Source organism: Heterodontus francisci, chromosome 5 (assembly GCF_036365525.1).
Source record: "Heterodontus francisci isolate sHetFra1 chromosome 5, sHetFra1.hap1, whole genome shotgun sequence".
NCBI lineage: Eukaryota > Metazoa > Chordata > Chondrichthyes > Heterodontiformes > Heterodontidae > Heterodontus > Heterodontus francisci.
Genome location: NC_090375.1, coordinates 151,921,975 through 151,936,286, shown reverse-complemented (window position 1 = coordinate 151,936,286; position 14,312 = coordinate 151,921,975). Strand labels below are relative to the sequence as shown.

Genomic DNA, 14,312 nt, shown 5'->3' with positions numbered 1-14,312 from the left:
TTGACGGAGGGGTCAGAGGGCAGTCTTTGCTTCTTCGATCTCTGGCGCCTTCAGCCTCACGTGCCCTCTCGCACCATCTCCCTCGTACACTGTCACGCCCTCTGCCTCTTGTGCATTCTGCTCAGTGCGCTCTCTCACCCTTGCCTCTTGTGCCCTCTCTACCTCTTTGCCACACTCACCCCATTGCCACACTTACTTCCCCCAACTCTGTGCTCGTGCCCTGCTGACCCTCTGCTGGGCTCATGCCCTCCTGATCCTCTGCTGTGCTCATCCCCCTCCCCACCTGCTGCACACATGCCCACCCGTTCTACTTCACACATGCCCACCCCCTCTGATATGCTCCCCCTCCCCCTGTCGCACCCAGTTCCTCTTCTCCATCCCCCCGCCACTCCCAACATGCTCCCGCCGCACCCTCCCCCCAACCATACTCACGCCTTCTGCACCTCTGTCTGTCTCTCTCTGTTTTATGTCCAATTTTATGCTGGGTATGGGAATTTCATAGTAACGTGCAGCTTATTTTATTGCACAATATTATTTCCTCCCAAGGGCCACATTATGATTACAATGCAATTTTGTACACATTGATGAGGTTTCTGTTTTTAGTCCAGATTATTCTTATTGTTATGTAAAATTACGGATATGGGAACAGATGAATGGGTCATTTCAGTGATATTCTTTTGAAAATGGTACCCAGTCATCAGTATAGCAAAATGTAAAAGCTGACATCTATGTGCAGTATGTTGAAACAAGGAAAATAGTTTGGAAAAGCAATATATTATGGAATGTTCTACAACAAGGTTGTCCAACATACAGCTTGTGGGCCAGGATCCGGCCCACCAAAGGTTTCCATCTGGCCCGCGGATGTAATTCAGAGATGAGAAATTTTCCATTGCCGTCGTCTTTCAGCCCAGCTTTTTAAAAAATATCATGCTGTCAGTTTCACAGCTGACAGGTGCTGACGTCGGGAACATCGATTTCTGAACTTCAGATAGATTCGGGATTTTCCAGCGGTTTCCGACTTTTGCAAGTTTTTTTTAAAAAACTGACCAACCACAAACCTGCTGTTCTGAGCCCTCCCAGCTGTCTGCAACTGAAAGAGAGAGAGATGGTGGGGGGCCAGAGAGAGAGCAAGAGCATGCAGGAGACCGAGAGGGGGGCACAGAGAGAGAGAGGAACACAGATGGAGAGGGGGATACAGAGATGGGGGCGTACAGAGAAAGAGGGAAGGGGCAGTGAGAGAGGGGGGACAGCGAGGGAGAGAGAAGCGGGGGCAGAGAGAAAGAGTGGGGGACACCGAGCGAGGATGATACGGGTGGTGGGGAACGCCACAGAGAGGGGGGGACACGGAGAGAGGGAGAGAGTGTGATCAAGATCACTCCTCACAGAATGACATCTGTCTGGAATACTCTGAATTGCTACAAGTGTATGGGCAAACATTGACTACGTGTGCAAGCAAAACGATGACCGGTATCACACTAAATCAGTGTCCAACATATTGATGAGAAAATAAGTCAATAAATTAATCTTCTCATTTAAAGCTTCTTCACAAAAATGCGCATTTGTTGTTTTGATTAATAGTAAGATAAATATAAAATTGTAAATGAACAGATGGGTGCTACTGTGAATAAGGGTCACTGAGCTATTCTTTAATCACTCTTTACATCCCTGAGACCTTTATAGATATTACTGATATTCTCCCCCACTCCCCTCCACCACCAACCAGCCTCCCCCCCCCACTTCAGTATAGATAAAAGCAATATTGTGGTAGCTGAAAAGGTTCATGGAGTTCTAACATTTGTGTATTGTTCATTAGGTGGTAAGAGCTGCCGAAGAAGCTGCTACAGCCCTGGCTACATCCATCAATCCTGAGCAGTGTATTAAAGTGCTTTGTCCTATTATCCAGACTGCAGAATGCCCCATCAACTTAGCAGCAATCAAAATGCAAACCAAGATCATAGAGAGAGTCCATAAAGAGACTCTAAACCAGTTGTTGCCTGAAATTATTCCTGGTCTGTTAATGGTATGTAGCTACCATTGAACTTCAAATATAAATAGTTTATATGTTTTAACTTAAATTGCCATAAAATAAATTAGTGAAAGTTCATAAATTGAATGGTGGGTAAAAAAATGGCTTCAGAGTGGTAGTGATGTAAAGTAATCAGAACATTTAGATTACATCATAAGACTAAGTGAATCTAAACTGGGGATTGGACAATTTGAGAAAAGTGTGTTGGATATGTGGTGCAATTTAATCCAGCAGTATTATCTCCATTATATATTAAAAATTGATAGATGGCTGATTTCACTTGCTGATGGACTTTGCTAACACTCTTCATCCTCCTCTACCATCCTGCCCCTCTCCTCCCCTCCTCTTACCCAGCTTCCTGTTTCCCCTCTGCTCCCCTTTTCCTTTCCTCTCCCTCATCGACCTCCTTTCCCTGCTCCCCTTTTCCTTTTCTTCCCTTCCTCCCTCCCCCCACCTTTTTTCCACACGCACCTCTTTCTACACCAGATGACAATATGTTCCCACTAACCCAGTGAACTGAAGACAGCACTTGGTCTTGACTGCACTTGTGCAATGCTATAGGACAGTGGTTCTCAAGTTGTTTTGGTTGAAGCACTGCTTTTCAAATGGATTAGTAATCATGGACCCCCCCCCCAATGTAAATTATAATATATATTGCTCATAATATGAAAATGCTGCAAATCAGAGTATTTTAATAATGTGTTGCTGAAGAAAGAGACATGCTGTCAAAACTTTTTGTCTTGCCCTCATCAGGACAGATGCACGAATACCAAATTTCAAAGGGAGCAACAATTTATACTGTGTGAGAAAAGGATGCTGATTGGTTGGTAAGTTAACTCTGGTCAAGGTGTTGCCATGGAAAATGCACCAGGGAACTATTGTCCCCCACACTTTTGTTTAATTGAAAAAAGGCTCAATGCCTGGACATGTTACTCTTGCTTGCAGAGGATAGGTCCCTGCACGTGAATATATGTAGCTTCTTGCAAGCATAAGTGTCCAACTGATAATCTTAAATGGGTTGTTAGTTTAATTCTTAATACACTCAGGATTGTTCAGTAAGTGCTGTCCAATCGCAGAATTGCTTCTAACGTTACACATTGTGTTCTGAGTTTTGCAAATACAGTCAGTGCTCTGCCTATTGCAAACAGCTGAAGGGACGTGCTGTTTGATACGATCCACCAGTCTCATTTACCACATTACTCATTTGTGTGGTAGGCAGAACGTCTTTTTGGCTTGACTGCAGCATCCTGTTAGTGGAAAATACCACTGCATAGTAGCAGTGTGAAACAGCTAGGTTCACCTGTTGCTCAAATTTTTGAGATGCCTTTCCCTTCCAGGGTAACTTGAGGTAGACTGGGCAGTTTTCAGGTCTGAAAGTGGCAGCCTTAAGCCCATTCGTGAGTATGCGTGTTACACAGTAAGCACTGATCTGATCAGGGTAACCATTATCCCGCAGGATAACTTTGATGCGCCCTATTTTGGTGTCAAGCTTGTACAGTGAGCAAATGGCTCGGGCTCTATTTATGAGATTGCTGTTAAGGTCAATCTTGTAGCACATGGAGCTGTAGGAGTAAAGTGGTACATGAATTCCAGGTGCCTAGGCCGTACGTGCCAACGACTAGCAGATCATATCCAACAGCACGTCCCTTTGGCTGTTTGTAATAGGCAGAGTACTGACCATACTCAACCAGCCCATACTTGCAAAACTCAACACAATGTGTAACGTTAGATGTGATTCTGTGATTGGACAACACTTACTGCACAATCCCAAGTGTGCTAAGAATTACACTAACAACCCATTTAAGATTATCAGTCGAGCACTTAGGCTTGCTAAAAGCTGCATATATTTGTACACAGGGACCTGTCCTCTGCAGGCAAAAGGAACATGTTCAGGCGTTGCGCCTTTTTCGAATTAAACAAACGCATGGGGAACAATAGTTCCCTGGTGCATGCTGCATGGCAATGCCTCAACCAAACAGAGTCAACTTGCCAACCAATCAGCACCCTTTTTTTGTGCAGTATATATTGTTGCTCCCTTTGGAATTTGGCATTCTTGCATCTGCCCTGATGAGTGCAAGATGAAAAGCTTTGACAGCATGTCTCTTTTTTTCATCAGTTCTCAAGTTCGGTACTACCAAGTGACTATTTTAATACTTTTAAAAAAGATTAATGGCTTAGAGTAACAATTTGAGGATTATTTCACTGATTTAGACAGTGATGAGACAGTCCAGACAATCAAGAAATAAATGATAATTGTAACTCCACTAACATTCTAAGGCGTGCCAACCTAACTGTTTTAAGATTTAAGTAAGTCCAACTGACAGCATTTCCACAATTACATGAATCAAACCAACATGAGATGAATATAAAGAGAAAATGCTGGAAATGCTCAGCAGGCCAGCCATCATTATAATGACACTTGCTCACTGTATGGGCTTGATTTTTAGCCTCCGCTGGCGCCAGGATCGGAGGCAGACAGGAGCTTAAAATAGCCCCGCCAGCCAGCATTCTGGTTCCCTGGCTCTGCCCTGCCCCTGGGCCATTTTTGCGGAGGCAGGATTTGGGTAGGGGAGGAGGCAACAGGGCTACTTGCCCACACGTGGTGGGTAGCTGATGCAGCTCATCAAGGGCCACTTAAGGCCATTAAAGGCTGGCTGAGATTTTCCATTTGGCTTCCAGGTTCCTGCAGGCAGTGGTGGCCAGTTTAGGTGCCTGGAGGCAGCCTCCCGGCAGCAGACTTGGGGGTTTGGGCCAATGCTCTAGGCAGGCTTAGAGACCCTCTCAGCCTGTCTGAATGCTGCAGCAGCCACAGGCTGCCCGGTAGAGGGTGCCTTCCTCTAAGTGGTGGCCTGGATGCAAAACACATTTTTTAATTTAAACTTTAAAAAAAGTTGGAGAACTAGGGCGCCTCCATTTTGGCTTGCCCTCTCACTTGCTTACTTTCAACCTGGAAGGCCTTTGCTTGGTCCTTCAGCTTCAAGAACCTGCCCACCGTCCTTAATTGGATGGCAAACCCCGCTCTGGCCATTAATTGGTCTCCCAAGGGAGAATCAGTAACTGTTGCCCACACAGTGCGGGCTTCTGACCCATATTCAAACCTTACAATGCAGTTAAGAAGCCTGCAGGGAAAATGCTGTCCCATGATACCAAATTGAATGCACCCTAGTATTACAGCAGTAGCTGGCCTCCCACCTCTCCTCCATCCTCCGCTCCCATTCCCCACTCTCCGCTTCGCCGAAAGTAAATGCGAGGCTCACCGTTGAAACTCATGGCAGCCAAGCTGCCTCTCACCACAAAGAAGGGTGCATATTCAGGAACTTTGGGGCTGGACATTTTGTCAGTGACTTGCGTAGGACTGACATTAACTACTGTGTCTTGTCTTTTTTTCTCCCATTGTGTTTTCTTCGTTCTCGCCTGCTAGAGAGATTATTTCGCGGACCCCAGTTTGAGAACCAGTTCTATAGCAGATTAACTAGTTTATTATTAACTACACTATGGTTCCAATTTCTATCCCTTCAATTTTAAACCCTTGGATTATTCAAAGTTATATTTTGCTTGTTTTATTAAGCACACAGTATTTGAATTTATGGTCTGTATTTAATATAACTTGGAATAACCTTTCAATTTGGGGACATGGTGTTATGATTTGGGCTTTCGCCATTTAATTGTTATATCCAAAAGGAAATAAGAGGGGAAGAGAGTGTATGAGAAAAAATTAATGGGTCACATGAAAGGGCATACTCAAGTCTTTATAGAGTCAGTCATTACAGCACATTTAGCCCATCATGTCTAAGCGGGCTCTCTTTGGAGCAATCCAATCAGTCCCGTTCCTTCGCTGTATCCCTGTAGCCCTGCAAGTTTATTTCCCTCAAGTGCCCATCCAGTTTCCTTTTGAAATCATTCATCAACTCCGCTTCCACCACCCTCATTGGCAGTGACTTCCAGGCCATTACCGCCCACTGCGTAAAAAAAAGTTCTTCCTCACATCCCCCCCTACATCTCTTTCCCAAAACTTTAGATCTCAGTCTCCTCGTCCTTTGAACCATCAGCTAATGGGAACAGCTTTCCTTTGTCTACCTTGTCTAAGCCTGTCATAATCTTGTACATCTCTATCAAATTTCCCCTCAATCTCCTTTGCTCCAAGGACCCCAGCTTCTACAAACAACCTCATCTTGTAGCTAAGCTCCCTCATTCTTGGAACCATTCAGGTTCTCCTCTACAACCTCGGAAGGACCCGCACATCCTTCCTAAAGTGTGGCGACCAGAACTGGACACAATACTCTAGTTGTGGCCTAACCAGAGCTTTATAAAGGTTCAGCATAACTTCCCTGCTTTTGTACTCATTACCTCTATTTATGAAGCCCAAGATCCTATATGCTTTGCTAACTACTCTCTCAATATGTCCTGCCACCTTCAAAGATCTGTGCACATTAACCTCCAGGTCCCTCTTTGTCCCTGTACAGTCTTTAGAACTGTGCCATTTAGACTAGATCAGTTCTCCCTTTCCCTCCTGCCAAAATGCATTGCATCACACACTTCTCTGTATTAAATTCCATCTGCCACTTGTCTGCCCATTCTGCTAGCTTATCTGTCCTGTTGCAGTCAATTGGTATCATCCTCGCTGTCAGCCACACCTCCAAGTTTCATATCATCAGCAAATTTTGAAATTTTACTCTGTATTCCAATAGCCAAGTCATTTATATATAGCAAAAAAAAGTAGCGGTCCCAGCACTGAATCTTGGGTAACACCATAGTCTACCATCCTCCAGTCTGTAAAACAACCAACCATTCACCACAACTCGCTATTTTCTGTCCTTAAGCCAATTTTTTTTGCAAGCTGTCACTGACCCTCCTCCTATTCCTTGAGCCTCAATTTTGTTAACTAGCCTTTTATGTGGCACTTGTCAAATGCTTTCTTAAAATCCATCTAGACAACATCCATTGCTTTCCCTTCATCAACCTCCTCTGTTACTTCATCAAAAAATTCAATTAGTTTGGTCAAGCATGATCTTCCTTTTCCAAATCCATGCTGGCTGTCCTTAATTAACTCAAACCTCTCCAAGTGTCTGTTGATTTTTCTCCCTGATTATCGTCTCTAAAACCTTACCCACCACTGAAGTTAAAGTGCCTGGCCTGTAGTTACTAGGAATTTCCTGACACCCTTTCTTGAATAAGGGCGACACATTTGTCATTCTACAATCCTCTGCTAGGGAAGATTGGGAGATTGGCAAGCCCTTCCACTATCTCCACTCCCACTTCCTTTAGCAACTTGGGATGTAAGCTATCTAGACCAGGCGGCTTATTCACTCTAAGCATAGCCGGCCTTTCTTGTTCTTCCTTTCAATCAATTTTTATCCTGTCCATCACCTCTACCATCTGTGCTTTAACCAATATTTTTGTCAGCATCCTTTTCCTTGGTAAACACCAATACAGGGTACTCATGAAGTATTCTAACCTTGCCCTGCACCTGTAAGCATATATCACTCTCTTTGTCCCTAATAGGCCCCACCCACTTCGACTATCCGTTTACATGCTCTCATCTTCCCTGATGCTGCATTGTGACTCCAGCTGCCACTCAAGTTCTGAAATCCTGAGCTCAACATCAGGCAGCTGGTGACACTTCCTGCACACGTGGTTCCCCCAAGACACATGAAGTGTCCTGAAATTCCCACGGTGCAGGAATTGCAAGCAATTGAACTATTCCCTCTTTTGGAATCTAGTTGTAATACCTTGTATAAATTATTCATTTTAATTAATGCCTCTAGAACTGTTCTGTGCTAATACTCTTACTGTTTCCTTACTACCTGATTGAAATTTTATTAATTAGTTTAACTAGATAAGCTATAAATTTAAAAGTACTTTATAGTTTCCCAGTCCTAGTTTAAACCGCTGCCCTCATTTTAAAAAATCTATTTAACTCAACCGCAATTTTTTTCAGGGTTATGACAATACAGAGAGCAGTGTTCGCAAAGCAAGTGTATTTTGCCTTGTAGCCATCTATTCAGTTATTGGTGAAGACCTTAAACCCCACCTTGGTCAACTCACTGGAAGTAAGGTAAACTATGTATTTTTTTTTTACATATTTTGTGTCAAGCACCTGTAGATTTATTATTCCTAAAGTTGTCCAAAGCAGTCAAACTTGCGTCGTACAATGGACAAAGTAGCAGTTCTGCACATTGAACTGCATTGGAGGCAAGCTGAGAAGCATTATACTCTTTCAAGAAACCCACAATTTTTTCCTTCTACCTAACTCTTGTTCTGATTAACACAGTGTCATGATTTTAGTGTCTGATTTAATATCTTGGAGGTAGTGAATTCAAATCTCACTATTGTCAAGTTGTGAAATTGAATTTAGTAATTTGTGGGCTCACACCTGAAAAAAATATGATTGTTGTAAAGACCCTTCAGAAAAGGGAACCCTACACCCCTACATGGTCTGTCCTACATGTTACCCTAGTCCCACACTAAATTCACTTAATGCCATTCTGAAGTGGCCTTACCAGCTACTGAGTTGCAAAGCAGGATAACGAGTCAATAAATGCAGCCTTGCCAGCATTGCCATATCCCAACAACAACAAAAAACAATTTGTCCTTCCTCATTTGTGCTGCTATTGATTGTAAAATTGATTGAAAGCAATATTTTAGAATTTCAAAATTACTCAAAAGCCCTTTAAATAACTTCAGACATATGATGAAGCCTGTAAGTCACTGTGCACTCATTATCAGTGGTAGGTGAGAGTTCAGAACAGGTGTGTTTTCTCCTTGATAAAAACTGAAGTCTGTATCTCTTTTTTTCTGTGAATTATGTTGCTATTCATGATGACACTGCTGACATTGTTTTTATGTAATAAACAGCAAGGACTACTGCGCCTTCACAACTAGTTACCTTTCCGTTAATCTTATAGCACTTTAAATCTCTTTCATAATCAACTCAAATGTCCCACAAGAGCATACAGGATTCCAGATGGTAATTCACAAGCTACATTTGATGCCAGTTATGCAGATTTGAATGCAGTCTTTGTTAGAAATTAGAATAACGTTGACATTGTAATATTATGGCCACTTAATTTATTCACAGTCTTGCATGTCACTCAAACAAGAGAATACTGGTAATACTGTCTCATCACAAGTATTTGTGATTGGTGTATCAGATGGAGGTGTTTGAAATCTGTTGGAACAGGAGTGTATTTCTGAAATAATTTGAATGCTCATCATTTTCTTAACAGGGCTCTCTCCTTCATTTGTGAATTCCTCTTTTTTCCGTCAGCATTGGAAACAAAAATTATACAATGTGGAATATTTAAAATCTTACGAAAACATTTCAAAGCCTCAATCTCCATATCCGTGCTATTGATTATAATACTAGGACCAATTCATTAGATTGTTTGTATTTACAGTTATGACTTACTGGCCTAATATTTCCTCTGAATTGTTTTTTGCTGTTAGATTGTGTAATGTTTGCAGCCCTGTTTAAATCCTGTATACTGAAAAAGTTAACACATTTCTTAATTTGTTTTGTGTTTCAGATGAAATTGTTAAACTTGTACATTAAACGTGCACAAACTGGCTCTAGCACAAGTGGCTCAGCGTCAGACCTCACTGGTCAAAGCTAGAGATAGCAGCTGTTTTAAAGCAGCTCGTCTGGGGAAGGAACAACCTGTTTTTCAAGATCAGACTCTTCTTTGGAACTTGATTCATCACAGCTGTATACAACAAATGGCTTCCCTCAGCCTGCATGTGACTGTTGCACCAGAATCTATTCCAGATCAGAGGAAACAGTATTAGTCAGTCCAAATAAAACTCAAATCAGTTTATCTTTCTTCTCACTCGGACTCCTCTGTATTTCTTCTAATAAATGTTTACCAGTGTTACAGTTATACAAATAAAATGCTAATTATGATTAAAAAAAGAATGCTTTAAGCTTCAGAAAAAATTTTTGCTTCTATCCGGCAGCATTACAATTTCCTTTTACTACATAATTTACTTCTGGTTAGATTTCACAAATAATCGGTAAAGGAGAAGCCTCCAGTAAGTCAGACTAGAACCAGATTGAAGCAGTAACAAACTGCCTTGTTTTGGGTGCATGTTGTCATAACAAAACTTTAGGGATTGTAACTTCATGTTGTGCAAGGCCTGGGGCTGGAATTGTCTGGTTTTTCCGGTGTTACTTGTGCATTCACTGATTTACTCTGCTGTTCCCTCAATAACAGTAATGCAAACTAAACAGAAGAAAGCTAGAAGAGCTGAGCATTCCTGAGCAGCAGCGAGTCATCTCTGTGTCCCATTTCTCAGTAGTAGGTTTAAGTGGCTGCGTACAGGTTGCGTGAGGCTTGTAGCATTGCCAAATGGACATGTGTCATCACCCCTTCTTCAAGCAAAGTGCATCAGAGTGGAGTGCTCTACACAAGCACACTCAGTATGTAACTTGTCTATACTTAGTATGTGTTTCTAAAGTTCTAGTAGAATGCACACATTCATCAGGTAGGAAAGCTTATGTGGCAAGTTTTGCCTCAGCAGTAACTTTAAATATATAGACAACATTGTGATGGTGCTACTGGCCTACTTATCTGTGATGGCTTTGTGTAGATGTTCCAGGAAGCTTAACATCAATAGCTACTATGTGCAGTACAATGTGAAGGTCGTAAGATTTTGACAGCGTCCATTTGGGAAAGCAAATGAGATGGATCACTATGGAGATGTCAGCACATTACATTAGTGTTCTCGCTACCTCTTATTGCAAACAGGTATTTTTCCAACCTGCTAACGTAATTTACACTTCCTTTAAAAAAAAAACAAAGTCTCCTACTTTTACCTGGTTGCTCTTTTTGAGTCATTAAAATCCTTCATAATGACTAACATTCAATGACATGTCCTAAGTCGATACTGGAAATAGTTTTGTTGCCAGTTGTTCTGTGATGGTGATGCTCGTGGAGCTGGATGTGTGAAGTCCAAAACTAAACTGAGTGCATCCAGTAAAATTGAATCTAACTAGGAAAGCAAAACATGATCAGACTGTTGTTTTGCTGCTGTTAGAGAGTTGCCCTTTTTGTTTAATGAAAAATTTGTAGAAATGTATTTAAAGATTTTAAGCAAGTCTTCTATCTGTTACTGGCTTTTTTTTTAGCACCTGCATCAAGGATATAGTGTTACGTGAATGTTTATTTGGTTTACACTGTATTATTTGATGTATTTATAGTTATGTGCTTACAAATGTGCATACACTGGCAATAAACTGTATATAACATTATTAACTTGTTCTTGAGTCACTAAAGTTGTTTCTTCTGTCATCTGTTTTTGTAACGTTTTGAAAAAGACTAGAACCAGAGTTAAACTGAGAAATCTGTGTGGCCCATGTGAAAAATGATGCCACTAATGATGTAATTGTTCTGTTAACATGATGAAAAAAGATTGATAATTTGTGGCATATGGGTTCTACCATCAATGTTCATTACTTCTACCTGATGCCCATTTAATGACTTAGGTTGGTTGGTTCTTATAGACTGTACTTTTACCTTGGTGTAAGTCTGAATCATACTTGGGTCTATCTTTAGGTTATTTGTGAACAACTGGTTTTTAAGACTAGTCTCACCTTATTGGCAAAAGCATTCCAACCAAAAATAACCAATCTAATTATCTAACCTGTAGAAAGGAGTGGAAGAAAAATTGAATTATCTTAATATTAATTATTCAAACTCCTGCAGGGAATTAAACAGTTAATCAACATGTCTTCTTTGATGTCTGTATAAGTCTTTACAGGATTCACAATGGTCCAAAAATGCATTTTGAAAGACTTAAGGCAGTCTTATGTCCAAAAATAACACTAGTAGATCAGTCAGTCAGGACCAATTCTTTTCAGTTTTTGATAAAATGAGTACCCTATCTTTGAGTGCATGTGTGGCCAGGGGGAGAAGGGACCAAGAGATTCTAAGAATTTTCATCTAGTTGTCACTGAGTCACAGTACCTACCCTTGAACATATGAACAGGAGTAGGCAATTCAGCTCCTCGAGTCTATTCCATTATCCATGTTCGCTGATGACTGCACAATGTTCAGCACCATTCACAACTCCTCAGATACTGAAGCAGTCAGTGTAGAAATGCAGCAAAACCTGGACAAATATCCAGGCTTGGGTTGATGTGGCTAGTAACATTTGCGCCACACAAGTGCCAGGCCATGACCATCTCAAACAAGAGAGAATCTAGTCATTTCCCCTTGACTTTCAATGGCATTACGATCGCTGAATCCCCCACGATCAACATCCTGATGATTACCATTAACCAGAAACTGAACTGCAGTAGCCATATAAATACCATGGCTGCAAGAGAAGGTAAGAGGCTAGGAATCCTGCGGCGAGTAACTCCCCTCCTGACTCCCCAAAGCCTGTCCACCAGCTACACGACACAAGTCAGGAGTGTGATGGAATACTCTCCATTTGCCTGGATGGGTGCAGCTCCAACAACACTCAAGAAGCTCCGTACCATCCAGGACAAAGCAGCCCGCTTGATTGGCACCCCATCCACAAACATTCACACCCTCCACCACTGACACACAGTGGTAGCAGTGTGTAGCATCTACTAGATGCACTGCAGCAACTCACCAAGGCTCCTTAGACAGCACCTTCCAAACCCGCGACCTCTACCACCTAGAAGGACAAGGGCAGGAGATGCATGGGAACACCACCCACCTGCAAGTTCCCCTCCAAGTCACACACCATCCTGATTTGGAGCTATATCACTGTTCATTCACTGTCGCTTGGTTAAAATCCTGGAATTCTCTTCCTAACAGCTCTGTGGGTGTACCTACCCCATATGGACTGCAGTGGTTCAAGAAGGCGGCTCACCACCACCTTCTCAAGGGCAATTAGGGATGGGCAATAAATGCTGGCCTGGCCAACGACACTTATGCTCACTTGTTCTGGATTCCTCCACAAAAGAAAATAGTTTTTCCAAATGTACCCTATTGAATCTCTATCATTTTTTAATTTAGATCATTGCTCAACCTTATAAAACTCAAGGGAATAGAAGTCAAATTTATGTAACCTGTCTTTGTAATGTAACCTTTTAATTCCTAGTATCATGCTGGTGATTCTGCACTGTACAACCAAGGCCAACATATCCTTCCTGAGATTAAGTGCCCAAACTGAATGCACAATATTTTGGAGAGACAGACAGAATGTCAAAGGAGAAGGGGTAGCCCTGATAGTAAAGGATGACATAAGGACATTAATAAGAAGGTGTCTGGCCTCAGAAGATCATGAAGTAGAATCAGTTTGGGTGGAAATTAGGAATAGCAGGAGTCAGAAAACACTGGTGGGAGTAGTTTACAGCACCCCTAACAGTAGTTATATTATTGGACAGAACATTAAATGGGAGATTAGTGGAGCTTATAACAAAGGTAATGTATTAATTGTGGGGGACTTTAATCTGCATATAGACTGGTATAATCAAATTGACAACAGTGGTCTGGAAGATGATTTTGTAGAACGTTTCCATGATAGTTTCTTGGGGCAATACGTTGTAGAACCGAGTAGGGATAAAGCTATCTTAGATCTCGTATTGTTGTAATGAAACCAGGTGAATTAACAATGTCGTAGTAAAAGATCTACCAGGAAATAGTGATCATAATACCATTGAATGTCATGCTAAATTTGAAAGTGACACCTTTCAATCACAAACAAGAATCTTGAAGCCAATTGAGAAGGTATGAGGGGAGAACTGGCTAAGGTTAATTGAGTAAATAGACAGGAAGATATAACGATAAATAAACAGTGGGAAATATTTAAAGAAGCAATTCAAAGGGTTCAACAAAAGTACATTTCGTTCAAAACCAAAAACACGTCAAGAAAGACCCATCTGTGGCTTACTCAGGAAGTTAAGGAGAGTATTGGGCTAAAAGAAGAGGCTTAGAATGTTGCAAGGAAGAGTAGCAAGTCTGATGATTGGGAGTGTTTTAGAAACCAGCAAAGGGCCACCACAAAGTTGATCAGGGAAAAATCGAATGAGAATAAACTAGCCAGCAATATAAAAACAGATTGTAAGAGAACACAAGTACATAAAAAGGAAGAGAGTGCTAAAGTAGATGTTGATCCCTTAGAGGCAGAGACAGGAGAAATCATCATGGGGAATGAAGAAATGGCAGAGGCATTGAACAAATATTTTGTGTCTGTCTTGACAGTAGAAGGCACAAGTTCCATACCAGAAATAGGCAGTAACCTAGGGGCTAAAAAGAGTGAGGAAATTAAGGAAATTGATATTAGCCAAGAAAAAGCATTGGAGAAATTTGGACTA

The 14,312-nt window shown here is 41.6% G+C and overlaps 1 protein-coding gene across 10 annotated transcripts in view; it reads left to right on the top strand.

Annotated features, from left to right (window-relative positions):
• The window catches only part of clasp2 (cytoplasmic linker associated protein 2), a 673,953-nt gene extending 662,692 nt beyond the window's left edge, over nucleotides 1–11,261 (top strand). For 9 of the 10 annotated variants that reach the window (XM_068032248.1, XM_068032247.1, XM_068032246.1 and 6 more), the window contains 3 exons: nucleotides 1,814–2,020; nucleotides 7,965–8,081; nucleotides 9,553–11,261. In XM_068032248.1, the coding sequence (XP_067888349.1) occupies nucleotides 1,814–2,020; nucleotides 7,965–8,081; nucleotides 9,553–9,639 (411 nt within the window). In that variant the 3' untranslated portion in view covers nucleotides 9,640–11,261. The remainder of the gene's footprint in view (nucleotides 1–1,813; nucleotides 2,021–7,964; nucleotides 8,082–9,552) is intronic. The other variant, XM_068032254.1, reaches the window with a different exon arrangement.
• Nucleotides 11,262–14,312: the final 3,051 nt, after the last annotated feature.